The sequence below is a fragment of the Gopherus evgoodei genome, chromosome 7 (assembly GCF_007399415.2).
Source record: "Gopherus evgoodei ecotype Sinaloan lineage chromosome 7, rGopEvg1_v1.p, whole genome shotgun sequence".
NCBI lineage: Eukaryota > Metazoa > Chordata > Testudines > Testudinidae > Gopherus > Gopherus evgoodei.
Window position 1 is genome coordinate 130,094,313 of NC_044328.1, and position 19,843 is coordinate 130,114,155.

The window sequence follows — 19,843 nt, forward strand, 5'->3', positions numbered from 1 at the left end:
CCTGGGCTCTGAGACTTGCTGCTGCGGGGGGTTGCGGTATAGACGTCCCCGTGGGGGGCCTGGAGAGAGAAATGGGCATGCAAGAGGGAAGGGAGGGAGGCGAGAGGAGCAGCTCTGGCGGCTGTCTGGGGAAAGAAGAGGCTGACATTGTTGGCAGAATAGAGGGCATGGTGCCTGCTGCTGGCCACTCAGCGTCTACACTACAGGCGGTGCCAGTCAGAGTCTGTGTGCTGTAGACAAGGCCTTAGGTCTTGAACAAAGGACACCTCTCACTGGCCCAGGATGGCCCAGGGCTGGGTCGGAGCCCAATGCAAGATGTGGACTGAGACTCTCGGCCATGCTAGCCTCTCTGTGGCCAAATAAATACAAAGCAAATAGCACTTGGCAGTTAGAACATGTTGTGGGGTGGAGGGGAGGAGCCAGTGTTCGTGGCCTCAGTGACTTCCTGGGGCAGAAAGTTCCACAGTGTAATATGGGTGTGTGGAAAGATATTTTCTTTGATCAGATTTTAATCTCCAGCATGTCCCCTCTTATTCACCTTTCCAAAGGAGCCATCCTAGTCTTGGCAACCTCTCTTCATGGGGTGGGGGGAGGTTCCAGCCCCCTGATCATTCTCATCACCCTTCTCTGGGCCCCTCTAGCTCTGCGCTATCACATGGGAGATGGGCTGCCCGCCTGCAGACAGTACTCCCCTCAGGCCACCCCACTGATTAATATTAAGGCAGGAGAATATTTCCATATTCCTTATGTCCCTGACATCGAGTTAGCATCTGCACCCGGAGCAGAGGTCTCCGCTGAGTCCCCCGGCGCTGACCAGGTCCGGTTGCTGAGCGGATGCAGTTGGCAGGGCGTGCCGGAGTTTGACTTTCTGCTCTGAAGTACAGTGCTTTGCAGTGATCAACACTGAACTTCCCTTGCCATCCTGGGGCCCATTCACCAAGTGTGTTGAGGTCTCCCTGAAGTTCCTCACAGGCGTCGCTGGGCCCGACTCACATAAAGAAATTGGTATTTTGCTCCCTCGCCTTTCCAGATCATGAATGTATTGAACACGGGGCTTGGAAACTGACCCGGTGAAGAAACTGACTCGGCTCTGTTCCAAGCTGTGATCAGCAGGGCACCCGAAGGACACGTCGCTTGCCAGGCCTTACAGGACCAACAGTGGCTCTGCCGCGGAAGTGTGCAATCAGAGAGAAGATAAAACGGCTCAGTGGGGGGCTGCACTGTGGGGGACACTGCTGTGCTGAGCAGGGGCTGCTCACAGCCATCCGGGGGCTGCCTGGGAAGCAGTCATGCGAGACATGGCGTTCTTGGAGGGGTGTGAAGTAGAGAAAGTGCTTAGCAGGCAGGAGGGGGAGATGGTCCAGAGCTGAGAGCAGAGCGGCTGGATGTGCCTGGGGCAAAGGAGGCAGCTGGTGGAGGTTGTCTCAGGCAGTGAGGGGTGTGGGGCAGTGGGATGCAGTGGAAGAAGCCTGAGGAGAGGTCTAGGGAGGCTGGGTGATGAGAACAGAGGGTGAGGACAGCAGAGCAGAGGATTGCAGCAGGAGGGTTACAGAGAGCTGGACAAGTTAGCATGGCTGTTAACGCGTGGCTTGACTTTCGAGCCAGAGCCCTGCAAGGAGCCAGGCCCATCCAGCTCCCCTTGCCGCGCCCAATGCACCTTGAGAGCAGCAGCCGTGAACCCCACGCTGTGCTGACACTGCTCCTCCGGCAGCGCTTGCTCTCTAGCCCTGGCCTCAGCTTTCCGCCCATTCTGGCAGCACCAGCGCAGACACTGCAGACAGATCTGTGGGCTCTTGAAGTGCCAGGGTGTGATGGAGTAGGGGCTGTCTGCATGGGGGATGGGAGAGCAGGGGAGGACTTTAGGGGATGGACAATACCTGAGCATGTAACTTGAGCTAGGCAGGAGGGGTGGGAGGTCAACACTTTGGCCTGGGAAGCTGGACAAAGGAAGGGGCCGGCTGGAGGGGGTTAGTTTCAGTTTCAGTTTGGGGCTGGGTGGGAATTCAGGGACTCCTAAGCTGGGATCCAAGCACCCTGAAGCCCCAGCAGGACTCGATTGAGGGGTCCTGGTTGTGCCTTCAAGCTCTGCTGTAACCTGCATTCCGGTTGTCCAATAAACCTTCTGTTTTACTGGCTGGCTGAGAGTCACAGTGAATCCCAGGAAGAGGGGTGCAGGACCAGACTCCCCCACACTCCGTGACAACTGGTGGCAGTGGCGGGAGATACTGCACCCCGTGGACGGCGCTTCCTGCAGTAAGTGACTGGGGAGCAGTAAAACAAAGGGACGATTTTAGGGGTGCTTAGCCCCTGTGAGTGTGTGCCCAGTGAGAAGGACTTTGCAGTAACAGGGTCCCCCGGGAGATTGCAGCAAGCAGTCCCAGGGGCGGAGGAGTCGGCAGCTCGACCCTGGCAGAGAGGTGGTGACCTCAAGAAGGGCTGGTGCACTGGGGGTCTCCCTGGAAACTGTGGGGAGCGGCGAGCACCCCGGCCTGTGAGTGCCCAGCAGGAAGATGTATGCCAGGCGGCGCGAGTGCGACCTGGTGGAGCTGTGCAAGCAGACGGGGCTGCGCCCGGGGAGGCTCAGCAAGGACCAGCTGATTGCCTGGCTGGAGCAGGGAGACGGCTTGAACGAACAGAGCCCTGTCTCTGAGGGAAGCAGCCGGGCAGATGCAGCGCAGGCACCAGTGTCTGTCCCCGCTGGGAGTGGTCAGTCGGCAGCTGAGGGCTTCCTGAGGCCCCCCCTTCCTAGGCCTAGGGGAAGGGCGGGGAGGAGCCCAGTGAAGGCCGAGGGCACCGTGACCCCCCCCGGCCAGCAGGGGATCCTCCCGGCGACGCTCGGCATCTGTGGAGCAGATGCGGCTGGAATATGACAGGGAGCTGAGACGGGAAGAGCTCAAGTTATGGAGGCAAGAACTGAAGGGAGAACCAGCGTAAACATGAGGAGAACCAGCGTAAACATGAGCTGGAGCTGGCCCAGCTGAGGAGCAGTGAGGCCCCGGCTGTGGTGAGTGAGGGGGGACCCAAGCCTACAAAGAGCTTTGATAAGCACTTGCTGCCCCGGCGTAAGGAGGGGGAGGACATAGATACCTTCCTGACGGCCTTTGAGAATGCCTGCGAGCTGCACAGGGTTGATCCTGCAGACAGGATCCCGTTTCTCACCCCCTTACTGGACTCCACAGCCGTGGAGGTGTACAGCCGAATGAAAGGGGCGGAGGCAGGGGACTACGAACTGTTCAAACAGGCCCTGCTCCGCGAGTTTGGGCTGACTCCAGAGATGTACCGGAAAAAGTTCCGAAGTCAGCGTAAAACCCGTGAGGTCACATACCTACAACTGGTCAACCGGGCACAGGGGTATGCCCGCAAGTGGACAGCTGGGGCCCAAACTAAAGAGGACCTGCTTGACCTATTCATACTGGAGCACCTGTACGAGCAGTGCCCGTCCGACCTGAGGCTGTGGTTGATGGACCAGAAGCCGGAGAACCCGCAGCATGCAGGCCAGCTGGCCGACCAATTTGTGGACAGTCAGGCAGGGGATAACAGGGAGGAGTCTCGAAGGAGCAAGCCTGCCTCAACGCAGAGAGAGAGTCACCATGGGACCTCCCAGCAGGGGCCTATGGAGAACCCCCATCAAAGGGGAACATCCAGCGTCAGGTCCATCCAACTCACTCAAGGGGACCCACGAGACATGGGCTGCTATCACTGTGGCCAACGAGGCCACATACGGGCCCAGTGCCCCAAGCTCAGGGACAGACCGAGCAGACCCAACCCGCAGAGGGTTGACTGGGTAAAAACCCATTTGGAGGAGGGGCAACATTCCCAGGAAAGGGGGGCTGGCTGCGTACCACCTGTGAAGGAGGGAGGAGGTCCCCAGGTCAGCTCTTTTGGGGGGCTGGATGCTCCAGGCTCTGGGTTTTTGGTTTACCGGGTGGGAGCGGGGCTGTCCCTCCAGAGAGAGTGCCTTGTTCCCCTGGAGGTAGATGGGAGGAAGGTCACTGGGTACTGGGACACGGGCGCAGACGTGACGCTGGCCCGGCCCAAGGTGGTGGCCTCAGATCGGATGGTGCCCGACACCTACCTGACCCTGATGGGTGTGGGCGGGTCCCCATTCAAGGTGCCCGTGGTGAGGGTACACCTGAAGTGGGGGCCCAAGGAGGACCCTAAGGACGTGAGGGTACACCCATATTTGCTCACAGACGTGTTAATGGGAGGGGACCTCGAGAACTGGCCAAGTAACGCCCAGAGTGCCCTGGTCGTGACTCGCAGTCAGAGTCGGCGAGGGGCACTGCTCCCTGATAACGGGGAAGGGACTCTGCCTGAGGTGCAGGACCCTAACCTGGTGGGGGGGGGAATGCCCAGGAACACGGCTCAGAGAGGCTGCGGCCTCAGACCCAGCCAGCAAGAGAGAGCCGGTCCCCCATCCCTGTCCCAGCTGCTGAGTTCCAGGCCGAGTTGCAGAAAGATCCCTCCTTGCGGAAGCACAGGGACCGGGCTGACCTTAGTGCGGTACAGACCATGAGGAGAGGTTGCAAGGAGAGGTTCCTGTGGGAGAAGGGGTTCCTGTACCGAGAATGGGCTCCCCCAGGGGAAGTAGAGTCATGGGGGATCAGGAGGCAGCTGGTGGTTCCCCAGAAGTTCCGTCACAAACTGTTGTACCTGGCCCATGACATCCCTCTCGCAGGGCACCAGGGAATCCGGCGCACCAGACAGAGGCTGCTACAGAACTTTTACTGGCCTGGGGTCTTTACCCATGTCCGACAGTACTGCCAATCCTGTGACCCCTGCCAGAGGGTGGGGAAGGCCCGGGACAAGGGGAAAGCGGCTTTGAGGCCTTTACCCATCATAGAAGAACCTTTCCAGAAGGTGGCCATGGACGTAGTGGGACCCCTCAGCAAGATGACCCGGTCGGGGAAGAAATACATCCTGGTGGTGGTGGATTTCGCCACTCGCTATCCCGAGGCGGTGGCCTTGTCCTCTATCAAAGCAGACACCGTGGCAAATGTGCTGCTGACCATTTTCAGCCCGGTGGGGTTCCCCAAGGAAGTCTTAATGGACCAGGGGTCCAACTTCATGTCAGCCCTGCTCCGGTGCTTGTGGGAGAAATGCAGGGTCCAGCACAACTGGGCCTCAGCGTATCATCCCCAGTCCAACGGGCTGGTAGAAAGGTTCAACGGGACGCTGAAGATAATGCTGTGATGGAGTAGGGGCTGTCTGTGTGGGGGGTGGGAGAGCTGGGGATGTCTTTAGGTGAGGGACAGGATCTTTAAGCCTGTAACCTGAGCCAGGTAGTGGGGAGGGGGTCAGCACCTTGGCCTGGGAAACTGGACAAAGGAATCGGCTGGCTGGAGGAGGGGCACTTCAGTTTCGGTTTTGGGCTGGATGAGGGGAATTCAGGGGATCCTATTGTGATGAACAAGGAATGTTCTTAATGTTTTCTCTGAATACGGTCTTGGTGCCTCAGTGTCCCCATGGCAGTTCTTAAGTATCTGGCAGAGCAAAGAGCCAATGCACCTAAATGCCTGGCACTCGGTCTCCTAGCAACTGATGGCCTGGGCCCCCCCTCTGCAAAGGTGCCAGCTGAAGATGTTGGAGACAAAGAGATCAGGTGACCTCTTGGCCCGGGAAAGGGGCTGAGCAGAGGAGGAGGGGCTGGAGGGGTTAGGGTGCAGGACCCTGTGGCTTCCCCAGGACCCCGCTGGGGCAGGCTTGCTGTGGGAAGCGCACGGAGGGGCAGAGGATGCTGAATGCTTCAAGGAGAGACCCAGGAGGTAAAGACGTGTGAGCTTCTTGCCCTGAACAAGTCTGCTCCAAGGGAGAGGAGGGTCTCCAAAGTCCTGACTGGCTTGGTGGGGAGCAGTTCCAGAGCATCGCCCGGTGACTCCGTGACACCTGTGCTGGACCCAAGCACCCTGAAACTCCAGAAGGACTCGATTGAGGGGTCCTGGTTGGGCCTCCAAGCTCTGCTGTAATCTGCATTCCTGTTGTCCAATAAACCTTCTGTTTTACTGGCTGGCTGAGAGTCACTGTGGGTCCCAGGAAGAGGGGTGCAGGACCGGATCCCCCCCATACCTGGCTCAGGTTACAGGCTTAAAGATCCTGCCCCTCACCTAAAGACATCCCTGGCTCTCCCATCCCCCACACAGACAGCCCCTACTCCATCACAGATGCTAAAAACATTTATGAACCAGCACCTGCAGGACTGGGACAAGTACTTACCTCACCTGCTGTTCGCGTACAGGGAGGTGCCCCAGGAATCTGTCAGGTTTTCACCTTTCAAACTGTTGTATGGAAGGCGGGTAAGGGGGCCCCTGGACCTGATGAGAGACGAATGGGAGGGGAAGGCCACTCCCGAGGGAGAGTCAGTGGTGGAGTATGTCCTGACCTTCCAGGAAAGACTGGCCGAGCTCATGGGCCTGGCCAGGGAGAATCTGGCCCTAGCGCAGAGGAAACAGAAGGTCTGGTATGACCGCATGGCACGGGCCCGTGCCTTCGCCACCTCAGGTGATGGTTCTCATCCCCGTGAGGAAAAACAAACTCCAGGCCGCCTGGGAAGGGCCCTTCAAGGTTGTCAAGCAACTGAATGAGGTAAACTATGTGGTGGAGCTGTCGAACCGGGCACATCACCGCCAGGTGTACCATGTGAACATGATGAAACCATACTATGACAGGGGGAATGTGGTGTTGGCCGTGTGTGGACATTGGGAGGGGCAGGGAGATGACCCCTTAGTGGATCTATTCCCTGGGACAAAAGCTGGTTCCCCCCTGGAGGCGATTCCCCTCTCTGATCAGCTGACCCCGGGCCAGCACGCTGAGATCAGGGGGGTGCTGCATCTATACCGACAGCTGTTTTCCAACCAGCCTGGACGCACTAATTTGACTGTCCACAGGGTGGAGACCGGGTCACGTCCCCCTATAAGATGCTCCCCTTTTCGGGTCACTGGGAAAACTGCCCAGGATCTTGAAAGAGAGGTCAGGGACATGCTGGCTTTGGGGGTGATCCAGCCGTCTTCCAGCCCTTGGGCCTCGCCAGAGGTGCTAGTCCCCAAGAAGGATGGGTCAATCCGGTTCTGTGTGGACTATCGAAAGCTCAATGCCATCACCGTATCTGATGCCTACCCCATGCCCAGGCCTGACGAGCTCCTAGACAAGCTGGGAGGTGCTCGGTACCTCACCACTATGGATCTTACCAAAGGCTACTGGCAAGTGCCACTGGATGCAGATGCCAGGCTGAAATCGGCCTTTATCACCCCTCTGGGGCTCTATGAGTTTCTGACCCTGCCCTTCGGCCTCAAGGGAGCGCCGGCCACTTTCCAGCGCCTGGTGGATCAGCTACTGAGGGGGATGGAGAGTTTTGCCCTGGTGTATATTGACGACATCTGCGTCTTCAGCCAGACCTGGGAGGACCACGTGTCCCAGGTTAAACGAGTGCTGGACTGACTCTGGGAGGCTGGATTAACTGTAAAGGCTGAGAAGTGCAAGGTGGGGATGGCTGAAGTATCTTACCTGGGCCATTGGGTGGGAAGCGGCTGCCTGAAGCCAGAACCAGCCAAGGTGGAGGTGATCAGAGACTGGCCTGCTCCCCAAACCAAAAAGCAGGTCCAGGCCTTTATTGGAATGGCGGGGTACTATCGAAGGTTCGTGCCCCACTTTAGTGCCATAGTCGGCCCCATCACTGAACTGTGCAAAAAGGGGAAGCCAGACAAGGTGATCTGGACTGAGCAGTGCCAGGAGGCTTTCCGGGCGCTGAAGGAGGCTCTGGTTAGTGGCCCAGTTCTGGCAAACCCAGATTTTGACAAACCCTTTATGGTGTTCACCAATGCCTCAGACACGGGACTGGGGGTGGTGTTAATGCAGGAGGATGAAAAGGGGGACAGACACCCCATCGTGTACCTGAGTAAGAAGCTGCTACCCCAGGAGCAGAACTACGCGGCCATCGAGAAGGAATGCCTGGCCATGGTGGGGGCCCTTAAGAAACTGGAGCCATATCTCTTTGGGCGACACTTCACCGTGTACACCGACCACTCTCCCCTGACCTGGCTGCACCAGATGAAAGGAGCCAACACCAAGCTCCTGAGGTGGAGCCTGCTCCTGCAGGACTATGACATGGACGTGGTCCATGGGAAGGGAAGTGCCAACCTGATGGTGGACGCGTTGTCCCGGAGGGGGGGCCCTGAACTTCCCCAGGTCACTGGGCAGAGTGACCCCGCTCAGTTCAGTCTCGAAGGGGGGAGAGATGTGATGGAGTAGGGGCTGTCTGTGTGGGGGATGGGAGAGCAGGGGAGGACTTTAGGGGATGGACAATACCTGAGCCTGTAACCTGAGCTAGGCAGGTGGGTGGGAGGTCAACACTTTTGCCCGGGAAGCTAGACAAAGGAAGGGGCTGGCTGGAGGGGGTTAGTTTCAGTTTTGGTTTGGGGCTGGGTGGTGGGAATTCAGGGAACCCCAAGCTGGGATCCAAGCACCCTGAACCCCAGAAGGACTCAATTGAGGGGTCCTGACTGTGCCTACGAGCTTTGCTGTAACCTGCGTTCCTGTTGTCCAATAAACCTTCTGTTTTACTGGCTGGCTGAGAGTCGCTGTGAGTCCCAGGAAGAGGGGTGCAGGGCTGGACTCCCCCACACTCCGTGACACAGGGAGCCCCCCTTCCCCATTAGAGGAGGTTTGTCAAGGGGGGCCGGGAGCTTATGCATTCCCATTTCTCCCCAATAACATGTTACTGTCACCCTGAGCCTCAGGACACTAGCACGTTGGATCATGGTACCTGTCCTGGGTTTTTAAGCAGCTTAGAAGCAGGAATCCGTGGGGCCACTGGCCGATCGAGGTGCTACAGGAGCACTCAGCAAAGACAGGGGGATTGCAGAGAAATGAAATGAATTCTGTGCATCAGTCTTCCCTGCAGAGCGTAGGGTGCTCCGGGGCTGGAGCACCCATGGGAAAAAATTAGCAGGTGCTCCACCCCCACCGCCAGCCAAGCTCCCTCTGCCCCCATCCCCACCCCCTCCCCCACCCTTTCCTCGCCTCCTTGTCCCCTGTGCATGGTGCGTCCCCACTCCTCCCCCTCCCTCCCTGCGCTTCCTGCCACCTAACAGCTGTTTGGCGCCCTGCGGACTTTCCAGGAGGGAGGGGGAAGAGCGGGGACATGGCGCGCTCAGGGGAGGAGGCGGAGAAGGGGCAGGGCAGGGCTGGGACCAGGGGAAGGGGGTGGAATGGGGGGTGGAGGCCAGGGGTGTGGGGGGTTGAGCACCCACGGGCAGAGGGGAAGTCGGCGCCTGTGCTGCAGAGGAGCTGAGGGAGATTCCCACACCTGAGCCATTGTTTTCAGGTGACAAAACCAAGGCACTGTCCTGTCCCCGACTGAGTGCAATAGAGGAGGTTAATGTATCAGTTTGAAACAAACTGCCAAACTAAACAGCAACAAGTCACCAGCCCAGATGGTATCACCCAGGAGTTCTGCACTAACCTAAATGTGAAATGTAGAACTTCTAACTGTGGTTTGTAACCGATGGTGTAAATCGGCCTCTGAACCAGACGACGAGAGGACAGCTAAGGTGATGCTGATTTGTTTTAAAAGCCTCCAGAGGCCATCCTGGCAACTACCAGCCAGTGAGCCTGACTTCAGTACATGGCAAACTAGTTGAAACTATAGTAAAGAACAGAATTATCAGACACGTAGATGAACATAATTTGTTGGGAAAGCATCAACATGGTTTTTGTAAAGGGAAATCATGCCTCACCAATCTACTAGAATTCTGTGAGGGGGTCAACAAGCATGTGGACAAGGGGATCCGCTGGGTACAGTGTATTGGGATATTCAGAAAGCCTGTGACCAGGTCCTACACCAAAGGCTCTTAAGCAAAGTAAGGAGAGAAAAGAGAAGGTCCTTTCATGGATCAGTAGCTGGCTAAAAGACAGGAAACAAAGGGTAGGAATAAATGGTCAGTTTTCAGAAGATAGAGAGGTAAATAGTGGTGTCCCCCAGGGCTCTGTGCTGGGGCCAGTCCTGTTCAACAACAATCTGGAAAAGGGTAAACAGTGAGGTGGCAAAATTTACAGATGATACAAAAATACTCAAGATAGTTAAGTCCCAGGCAGACTGTGAAGAGCTACAAAAGGATCTCACAAAACTGGGTGACTGGGCAACAAAATGGCAGATGAAATTCAATGCCGATAAATGCAAAGTACTGCACATTGGAAAACAGAATCCCAACTATCCATTTACAATTACAGGATCTAAGTTAGCTGTGACCACTCAGGAGAGAGACCTTGGATTTTAAACATAATTTGATTTGCCCCCGTCACAGTCCAGTCCAACAGCCCGGGCAGCCCTTATGGCCCAGCAGTCTGGGCAGCAGGTGGCACACAGGAAGGTTGTTCGGTTGTAGCGATTTCTACTGTGAGCTTAAGCCGGAAGTGCCAGCCAGGCTCGCCCTTGTGTTTCACAGAACCAGGACTCCAGCCTTAAACCTTGGTGGAACAGCGACAGCCAAGAAGGAATGGACCCTAATGGTTGGAGTAAGAGCTAGATCCACACCCATCCAAGCCAACGGCCTCGCCACATTGCCCTCTGCTCCCAGTAACTCTGGTTTGTATTATGGTACTGCCTCAGCGCTCCAGCCACGGGCCGGCCGCTGTTGTACCAGGCGCTGGACACAGAACCACGGGCCGGCTCCTGTTGTGCCAGGCGCTGGACAGACACAGAACCACGGGCCGGCCCCTGTTGTGCCAGGCGCTGGACACAGAACCATGGGCCGGCCCCTGTTGTGCCAGGCGCTGGACACAGAACCACGGGCCGGCTCCTGTTGTGCCAGGTGCTGGACACAGAACCACGGGCCGGCTCCAGTTGTGCCAGGCACTGGACAGACACAACCACGGCCGGCCCCTGTTGTGCCAGGCACTGGACACAGAACCATGGGCTGGCCGCTGTTGTCCCAGGCACTGGATACAGAACCACGGGCCGGCCCCTGTTGTGCCAGGCGCTGGACAGACACAGAAACACGGCCGGCCCCTGCTGTGCCAGGCGCTGGACAGACACAGAGCCACGGGCCGGCTCCTGTTGTGCCAGGCGCTGGACAGACACAGAATCACTGGCCAGCCCCTCTTGTGCCAGGCGCTGGACACAGAACCACGGGCCGGCCCCTGTTGTGCCAGGTAGGTGCTGGACAGACACAGAACCACGGGATGGCCCCTGTTGTGCCAGGTGCTGGACACAGAAGCACGGGCCGGCCCCTGTTGTGCCAGATGCTGGACAGATACAGAACTATGGGCCGGCCCCTGTTGTGCCAGGCGCTGGAGAGACACAGAACCATGGGCCAGCCCCTGTTGTGCCAGGCGCTGAAGAGACACAGAAGCACGGCCAGCCCCTGTTGTACCAGGCGCTGGACACAGAAGCACGGGCCGGCCCCTGTTGTGCCTGGCGCTGGACACAGAACCATGGGCTGGCTCCTGTTGTGCCAGGCGCTGGACACAGAACCACGGGCCGGCCCCTGTTTTGCCATGTGCTGGACAGACACTGAATCATGGGCCGGCTCCAGTTGTGCCAGGCACTGGACAGACACAGAACCATGGGCTGGTCCCTGTTGTGCCAGGCGCCAGACAGACACAGAACCACGGGACGGCCCCTGTTGTGCCAGGCACCGGACAGACACAGAACCACGGGACGGCCCCTGTTTTGCCAGGTGCTGGACAGACGCAGAACCATGGGCCGGCCCCTGTTGTGCCAGGCACTGGACAATCACAGAACCACGGGACGGCCCCTCTTGTGCCAGGTGCTGGACACAGAACCACGGGCCAGCCCCTGTTGTGCCAGGCGCTGGACACAGAACCACGGGCTGGCCCCTGTTGTGCCAGGCGCTGGACACAGAACCATGGGCTGGCTCCTGTTGTGCCAGGCGCTGGACAGACACAGAACCACAGGAAGGCCCCTGCTGGAGGAATCATTTCTGACTGGGCAGTGAAGACAGACTGACGTCCTTCTACCCCCTGTGACGTACCAGGGTACAATTAGACTAAGGAACAGCTGTGCCACCCTTGCCCGTGGGTGCCTCACAATGCCTTGCTGGAGTAGCTCCCGCCTGGGCCGCTCACAAACAGTCCTCCAGCGTGCAAGCCACACCCTGAGTGTCTGTGTGTAACTGCACCCTGCCAGCTCCACCCTGCCTCTCCCCAGCCTTGGTTATACTGCAGGGTGACCCCCAACACACCCCCAGTCTTTGATTTCCCCCCAGGCCTGTATGTCCTGTATTGCCCAGCCCACCCCTGGACAAGTTATACTAAGTCTGTTGTCTCTTTTATAGAAATAACCTGCACACAACTTGCCACCCCGAACGGGATTTCCCAAACACTTCAGTGTAAACAATAAACCAAGTTTATTAACGACACGGAGCAAGATTGTCACTGAGAACGAGCCATGAGGCGTAAAAGTCAGAAATGGTCACAAGAAAATCAAGTTAAAATGCTACCAGTGCCTAACAAACGATATCAGAGTCGAGTAACGTTTCTCACCACATCATCTTCTCAGCATCTTACTAACCAGACCCTCTTGCTCCAGAGCCCTTCTCCCAGAATCCAGCAAAGGCTTCCTCTCTGGCTTCAGGTGCAGAGACTCAATGGGCCTGGTGTGTGTGTCACACACACACACACACATGCTGGGCACCAGGAGACAAGAAGTCAATGTGGAAGGATGGTCCCTGCTGCTTTTTTCTCACCTGTCTGATCTTCCTTTGTCTCCCCTTCCTGCTTGATGACTCTGTGTATTGCTTCAAATGCAAATCAAGCAGAGAAGACGTTCCCTTGTTTGAGCCAGACCTGTCTGCCAGCATTGGGTTGGGATGTGCTAATAACACCATACAGTGGAATATTTCACATACAACATTGCCACACTTATCAGGACAATGGGGGCGAGCAAAGGATGAGTTTTCAAAGGACACCTCCCAAGACACACCCTGTACAAAGGTTACTGCAATAGTTGGGTTCGACTTGGGCACATTGTGTCACCCACGCCATCAGCATGGGACTTGCCCACAGAACTGGTCCCGGCTGTGCCCCTTGGCCAGCACTGGGGGCTCCCTCTGGCATTCTCTGGGGGATAACAGATGTAAAGGACAGTGCCAAGGTGACAAAACTGGCGCTCAGAGTGCTGCCGGGCCAAGGGGAGGGGACCGCCCCATGCATGGCCCCATGCAGCCTGACCCCTGCCCAGAGTTCAGGCACATAGAGAATGCAGCAGGCGGGTGAGAAGGCAAGCGAAACCATCTCCAAGGATTTCCAGGGGCCCCCGCCAAGCAGATACCCACTGAGTTCCCAGGGCTGTCTGCAGATATCAAGCCTCCAGTGTGTGATCAGAGCCCAGTCTTGCCCACGCCGGGCTGTGAATGCCATGCACCGACAGAACCCTCCAGTCCCTACCGGGCACGGGCACGATCAGCTCCCTCTGGCTGCCGCAGCATGCCAGCCGGCTCCGCAGGGCACAGCACTGCCCTGGCCCAGACACTGGAGGGCTAATCACGACCCGCGTAGGGCCCCTGAGCAGCCCAGCGTGTGACAGGGCAGGGTTAGGGCTCGGGCTCCCCTTTCTCATCGACATTGCCTGGAGGGGACCCACTGGCCTGCCCCCCTGACCTCCATCACCCCCGTCACCTTGACCACATTCACCTCCATCACCCCCCACCCGATGACCCCCCCAACCCCTGCCCTGTGACCCCCTCCCCACTCTGCTCTGTCACTCCCTGCCCTCACCCCACTCACCTCTGCCCCACTCACCTCCATCACCTCCTGCTCCATGATCCCCCACCCTATGACCCCCTCACCCCTGCCCTGTGACCCCCCTCACTCCCACCCCACTCTGCTCTATCACCCCACACCCTCACCCCACTCACTTCTGCCCCCTCACCTCCATCACCCCCTGCCCTGTGACCCCCCTCACCCCCACCCCACTCTGCTCTATCACCCCCCGCCCTCACCCCACTCACTTCCACCCCCTCACCTCCATCACGCCCCTGCCCTGTGACCCCCTCACCTCTTCCCCACTCATCTCCATCACCCCCTGCCCCGTGACCCCCCTCACCCCTGCCCCGTGACCCCCCTCACCCCCACCCCACTCTGCTCTATCACCCCCCGCCCTCACCCCACTCACTTCCACCTCCTCACCTCCATCACCCCCCGCCCCGTGACCACCCATGACCCCTGCCCCACTCACCTCCTTTCCCCCCGCCCTCACCCCAGTCCCCCTGATCCCTTCCCCTGCTGAGGTTTAAGCCAGTTTGGCTCTGGACACTCCTCAATGGCCCAGGGTGCTGGTAGCGGGGGTGGGGGCCTGCTCCCCCCCCGGCGGCGGGGCCGGTTTCATGGTGTACTTGGTGCTGATGGTGCGCCCCGACACACACCGGTACTCCCCCAGCTCCGTCTTGCTCCGCTCGTTCTGGCTGATGGTGAGCTCCACCGGCACCGAGACGGTGGCCTCCTTGCTCACCACGTGGATGGTGAGCTGGGTGCGGGGCGGGATCTTGGCTGGCAAGAGCACCTCCACCCGATGGCGCCGGGTGCTGGACTCGCTGTGCCCCTTCTCCACGGTGAAGACATTGGCGGCTTCCACGGCCAGCGTGAAGGAGAGCCCTGCCCGCAGGCTGGTGGCGTTGCTGAACCGGAAGCTCTGCAGCGTGGTGGTGACATATTCCCGGCTGCTGCAGGTGGTGAACGTCTGCTCCAGGTCCGTGGCGTTCACCCCCACGATCTCGTCAATCAGCACGTCCCGCTCGTCCTCCACCTTGCGCTGGCCCCACAGGATGCGGGCGGTGACGGCAGGGCGGCCGGGCGCCAGCGGGCGCAAGTGGGACAGGCAGTTGTGGAAGCCCAGCTGTGGCTTGTAGTCGGGCAGGCGCTCGCCAGGCCAGGCGATGTGATACCAGCCCCCGCGGGCCGGGTGCTTGTAGAGCAGCCAGACGCCGCGCTGCACCACGTGGGAGGAGACCCGGTCGTTGAAGTAGCCGTAGGTGAGGTTGGTCTCTTCTGTCACCACCTTGCTCTGGCCTGCGTAGTCGGGCTCCTCGTACAGGGTGATCTGCGGATCGGCCAGGTCGTGGTGCACCAGCCGGAGCGCCGAGAACGCCTTGTTCTTCTCCACCGTCCGGTACTCGCCTTCCTCCAGAGCGTAGGCGTCGCCCTCGTACTTGGGGGCCGTGTAGGCGATCCAGGGCTGCCCCACCACCCGCAGCGAGCAGATGCAGTCCCCGAAGTCCAGCTCGTGCAGGTCCGGCACGTCGGACGTGAACTCTCGGCTCAGCCCCTCAAAGTCGGCATGCTCGTAGATCACGATCTTGTTGACACCGGGCTGCGCAGGGCACTGCTGCTCGGCCGGGCTGGGCTCGTCCCGCCGCACATCCGACAGCTGAATGCTAGGCAGGGCCATCGCCGGCACGGAGAGATGCTCTGCCGGGAGGAAGCTGCAAAGGGTCACCCGCTGCCTCAGCGAGCACGGGGGGTCCAAGCCCTGCACCACCCCCACCACTTCATCCCACCCTTGGACTGGACGTGCCCTGCAGCCCGCGAGCAGGAATCCAGCAGGGCCCCCCATGGCTCTGGGCTGGACACGGCAGCCCCAGGGCCGGTTCTGGGGCCGGCTCCAGGCAGGTCAGATCGAGCCCTTTGGGCCTCACAGCCTGGGACTCGCCACATTCCTGCCCAGGTTGAACAGCTGGAGGGGGAGTCCCTGAGTGCCAGGAGCTCCAGCAGCCCGGTCACGTCTGCGCCAGGGCAGTCACCTGGCGCTCGGCCCCAGGGACGGTGGGCTGTGACCGGGAAGGACAGCCTGTTCGGGGCTGGGGCTGGGCCTGCTCTCCTGCGCCCCCCAGGGCATGCCCCCAGGCTCCCAGGGTGGTGGCTAGGCCAGGCGGGACTTACCCCAGCCAGGAGCTCCCAGCCCCCCCCCAGGGGACAGGAGGATTTACCAGATTGTGCAGTTAGCAAATGGGCCCCGAAACCCAGCCCAGGTGCCGCCCCCGGACTCCTGCTCAGCCCTGCCTGCACAGCCGCTCTCCCGGGGCGCAGGCCTGGCAGCTCACCACGGCCCCTCTGGCTGCACTGGGGGAAGGGAGCAGCTGGCTCCGTTACCTTCCCTCACCCCGTTGCTGTCGCATGTCTGCTGCAGCCCCCTGCCACCGGCGCCCGTGGGCAGACACGCCAGGCCAGCAATGCCACTGCTCCGTGCAGCCAGTGGCTGAGTAACGCAGGCCCTGCCTTCGCCCGCTGCAGGGCTGCTCTCCGGGACGGCTTCGTGGGGCTGCTCCCTCCTGCCATCGCTGAGTCCTCACAAGGGAGCGGCCCCGACACTGCCCCTGCACCCCGCTTCGGGCTGGCTGCAAGGATCTGGAACCTCAGGGCCCCTTGGGACTGTCCGGGCTCCCTCGCCCCCAGCCAGACCTCTTACCTTAGGAGTTGGCAGCCCTTGTCCGTGAGAGCAAGCCAGCCCGGCCCAGCGAGTCCCAGCTCCCTCGCGCCCGCAGCCAGCACTGCACCAGCTGCCTCCGTGCCCGTTTTAAGAGGAGCAGGAAGGGCTTTGATCTTGTTGGGACCTGAATCGAGGGCTGCTGACACCTCCCACCCACGTGGCCCAGGGAGCTACCACCCATGCCCTGGGGAGCAGGATGCACCACCCATGAGCCCACTGGCCTCCCCCTGCACTAGGGCGCCAGCTGGGCCAGAGCCTGGCACTTCCAGACGAGCTGGGCCCTTGTGCAACGCTGCATGTGACAAGGGGGCAGCTGTGGTGACGCCGGCTTGAGTCAGGGGACGCGGCTGAGTCACTAATTTAATACTTGGCTTTGCAGCCCTTCCCACGTTCCTAGGGCGGGAGCCCGGCAGCCGGGAGGCAGGAATTAGCACCTGCTGCAGAGACACCCATGAGCCAGGAGTGACTCTTCCTGTTACGCAGCCCGTCACCCTCGTCCTGCACCAGCCCCAGCCACTCACCGCTGCCAACCTCTTCGTAGCATCACGGCAACGAGGAACTAGAGCCTTCATGGAGGAAGGTCCCTCGATGGCCATGAGTCAGGCTGGGCAGGGAGGGTCCCTAGCCTCTGCCAGAAGCTGGGAATGGGCGACAGGTGGAGCAGTCGGGTTTATTGATTGTATTGGGTATAAATTAGAATGAAGGCTCCAGACTAGTAGGATAATAATGTAGCGTGTGTTAAATGTAAGACTGACACTGCAAACCTCAGAGACGAAAGTGGGAATTTACAAGTACAGGAGCCCTTCACTGTACGTTGTTGTTCGGTTCCTGAAAAACTCGACTTTGAGCGAAACAATGTGCAGCGAATCCCATGGCCCATAAGAATGAATGTAAACGGGGGGGTGGGTTCCAGGGAAATGTTTTTGCCGTACAGTACAGCACAGTGCTCTAGTGGGGAGGTGCCTCCCCTTACCCCACACAGCCCAGCCCCCTGGCACTGGCGCCAAGGAGGCCGAAGGTGCTCTAGGCTCGGAGAAGCACGTTGCACAGCAGCAGCAGCAGCTTCCCCTACTCTGCAGGCACCAGGGGCCGGCGGCTCAACCCTTGGTCCACCCACTCCCCCCCTTCCCCCAAGCCCCCACCCTTAACCCACCTCTTCTCCCCCCCTCCCCCTTCGCTCCGCACCCTGCGTCCTTGCTCCTCCCCCCTCCCTCCTGCCCACCACAAGCCAGCTGATTGCCGCGGGCAGGAGGCGGGGGGAGGAGGGGGAAGGCACTGATCTGTGGGGTCTGCCGGTGGGCGGGAGGCGCTGGGGGGGCATAGGGGAGCTGATGGGGGGGCTGCCAGCTGTGGACAAAGCAGGCAGCCAAAGGACGTTGTAGTGAAGCATTGTATAACTTTACATGGAGCATGTTCTGTAATGGAGTAGGGATGTAAGATCGGAACAATGTTAAGCGAGAGGCCATTAAGTGGGGAGTCACTGTGTAAAGCTGGGGTGTTTTGCCATAAGACTCTGGGTTCAGTCCTGCAAAGCCTCAGAGCATCAGATCGCGACAGACAGAGCCCAGCTCCTCACGCGTGTGCAATCTAACTGGCTACGAGAGACTGGTAACGTACGTGTGTGTGTGTGTGCGTGCGTGCGTGCGTGCGTGCACACAAATGCTAACTGTTGTATATGTAAGCAATGCAGCGTGTTGCCTTTTCCCCTGAAAAACATCCCGGGTGTTTCTTATAAGCAGAACATTTTTGGTGGAGAATGGCGAAGGGGAAGCCATGCCCTGCTAATACTGCTGGGCGTTTGCAGAGGACAGATATATTTCCATCATTGGGACTGTGTCTGACTCGCAGGGCCGGGAGTCTCAGAATCTGTGGAAACATCCTTATGGGGAAACAATAATAGTCCTATAGGTAACTGATGAGTCCGGTGGAGAGTTTTGCTGGGGCCGTGACTGTCCTCAGGACGTATGCGATACACTGGTAGATCTCCAAGTTTTTTCTCTATAATGTATGGGTGTGATTCCCAACAATCGGTGATATACCTGTCCTCTGCAAACGCCCAGCTCCTTGGAGAGTGAGGATGAAATGGGGTTTGCTGAACATCCAGCTGGGAATGCACCAACCCTAATGGATCCTCTTGTTGTCATGCAGAGATGGTGAAGGGGAAGAACCCGGACTGAGCACTCCCGAGTCCCCACTGTCCCAAGCTGTGGAGACCCCCCAAGAACATGAGGCGGAAGGTTCAGTGCAGGCAGAGAACCCTGTACCCCAAACAGCCACTTTAAACCCAAATGCCCTCGAATTCGTACCTCAAGGACTCATCTTGCCTCCATGTCCAGTGGTCTCACCTCAGCCAACACCCGCAGCCAGCCTAGACGTTCCTCTGGGGAAGGGAAGCCCAGGTGTGTGCTGACGTATGATCGTTTAGGGGAACCCAGTGACCTACAGATCCCTGGGGGCAGGGCCGGCTTTAGGCTGATTTGCTTGATTCCCCTGAACTGGGCCCCGCGCCTGAGAGGGCCCCGCGCGGCAGCGTCTCTCCCAGAAACAGCAGCTGTTGCTGCTAGGCAATGAGAGACGCTGGCCGGCAGAGGGCCGAGACAGAGGCAGCCGCGTGGGTGTTGCAGATCGGGGGGGGAGAGGGGGAGAAGGCACATGTGCTTTGCAGCCTCCCCTCCCCGCACCCCCCCCCGCACCCACCTGGAGGAGACGCCGAGGGGGGCAGGAATCTCTGCAGTGGATCTCACTCAGCTGAGCAGCTGCTGGGGCTCCCAGCGGTGAGTGTCTGACCCTCTCATTCCCTGCAGGTTGGTAAGATTGGGTTGGGGTTGTGGTTTTTGGGGTGTTGCTGTTTGAGGGTGAGTTTGCGCCTGCCTGTGTCTGTTTCAGAACTAAAGTCGGGATCATGTCATGGAACCCAGGAAAAAAGCCCCCAGCCGGTACTTAGTGCTGTGAACTCCAGGTGAGAGAGAGAGGGAGGGTTGTAGGAGGAAATCAAATACATCAAGAGGGGAGAATGTGAAAGGTCTGCAAGATGGCACAGCAGGCTGAGACTTTTATCTCCCCCCCACGAGGGGAAACTGAGGCACAGAGTGATCTGATTCCCCTCTCCAAATTATTTTGCAAAGGAAGGGGACTGGGGCTCCTATCCAAACCAGTTCCCTTCCCATCAACTCTGCTTTCCCTGATGCAAGACCGCTGTAGGGGCTGAATATTTCCATTAAACTATGGCTCCTTCATTTGCCCTGCAACAATAAATTAGACCGGCTTGGGGGCCAAAGCTGTGTGGATATTAAGGTTTTTTGAGGGGGGCATGATAATATTCCAGATCAATCAAATGCCCAGCTCAGCTTTCTAGCCATCCAGCAGCTCTAGGGCAGGGAAGGAAGGTGCTCTTGGTGCAGAGTG

General features: G+C 59.0%; 1 protein-coding gene across 1 annotated transcript; it reads right to left on the bottom strand.

The window, feature by feature from the left end:
- Positions 1-14,272: 14,272 nt before the first annotated feature.
- On the bottom strand, positions 14,273-15,400 carry LOC115655653 (epidermal differentiation-specific protein-like). Its single transcript, XM_030571400.1, has one exon. The coding sequence runs from the start codon at positions 15,398-15,400 to the stop codon at positions 14,273-14,275; it is 1,128 nt and encodes a 375-aa protein (XP_030427260.1).
- Between the last annotated feature and the right edge of the window lie 4,443 nt (positions 15,401-19,843).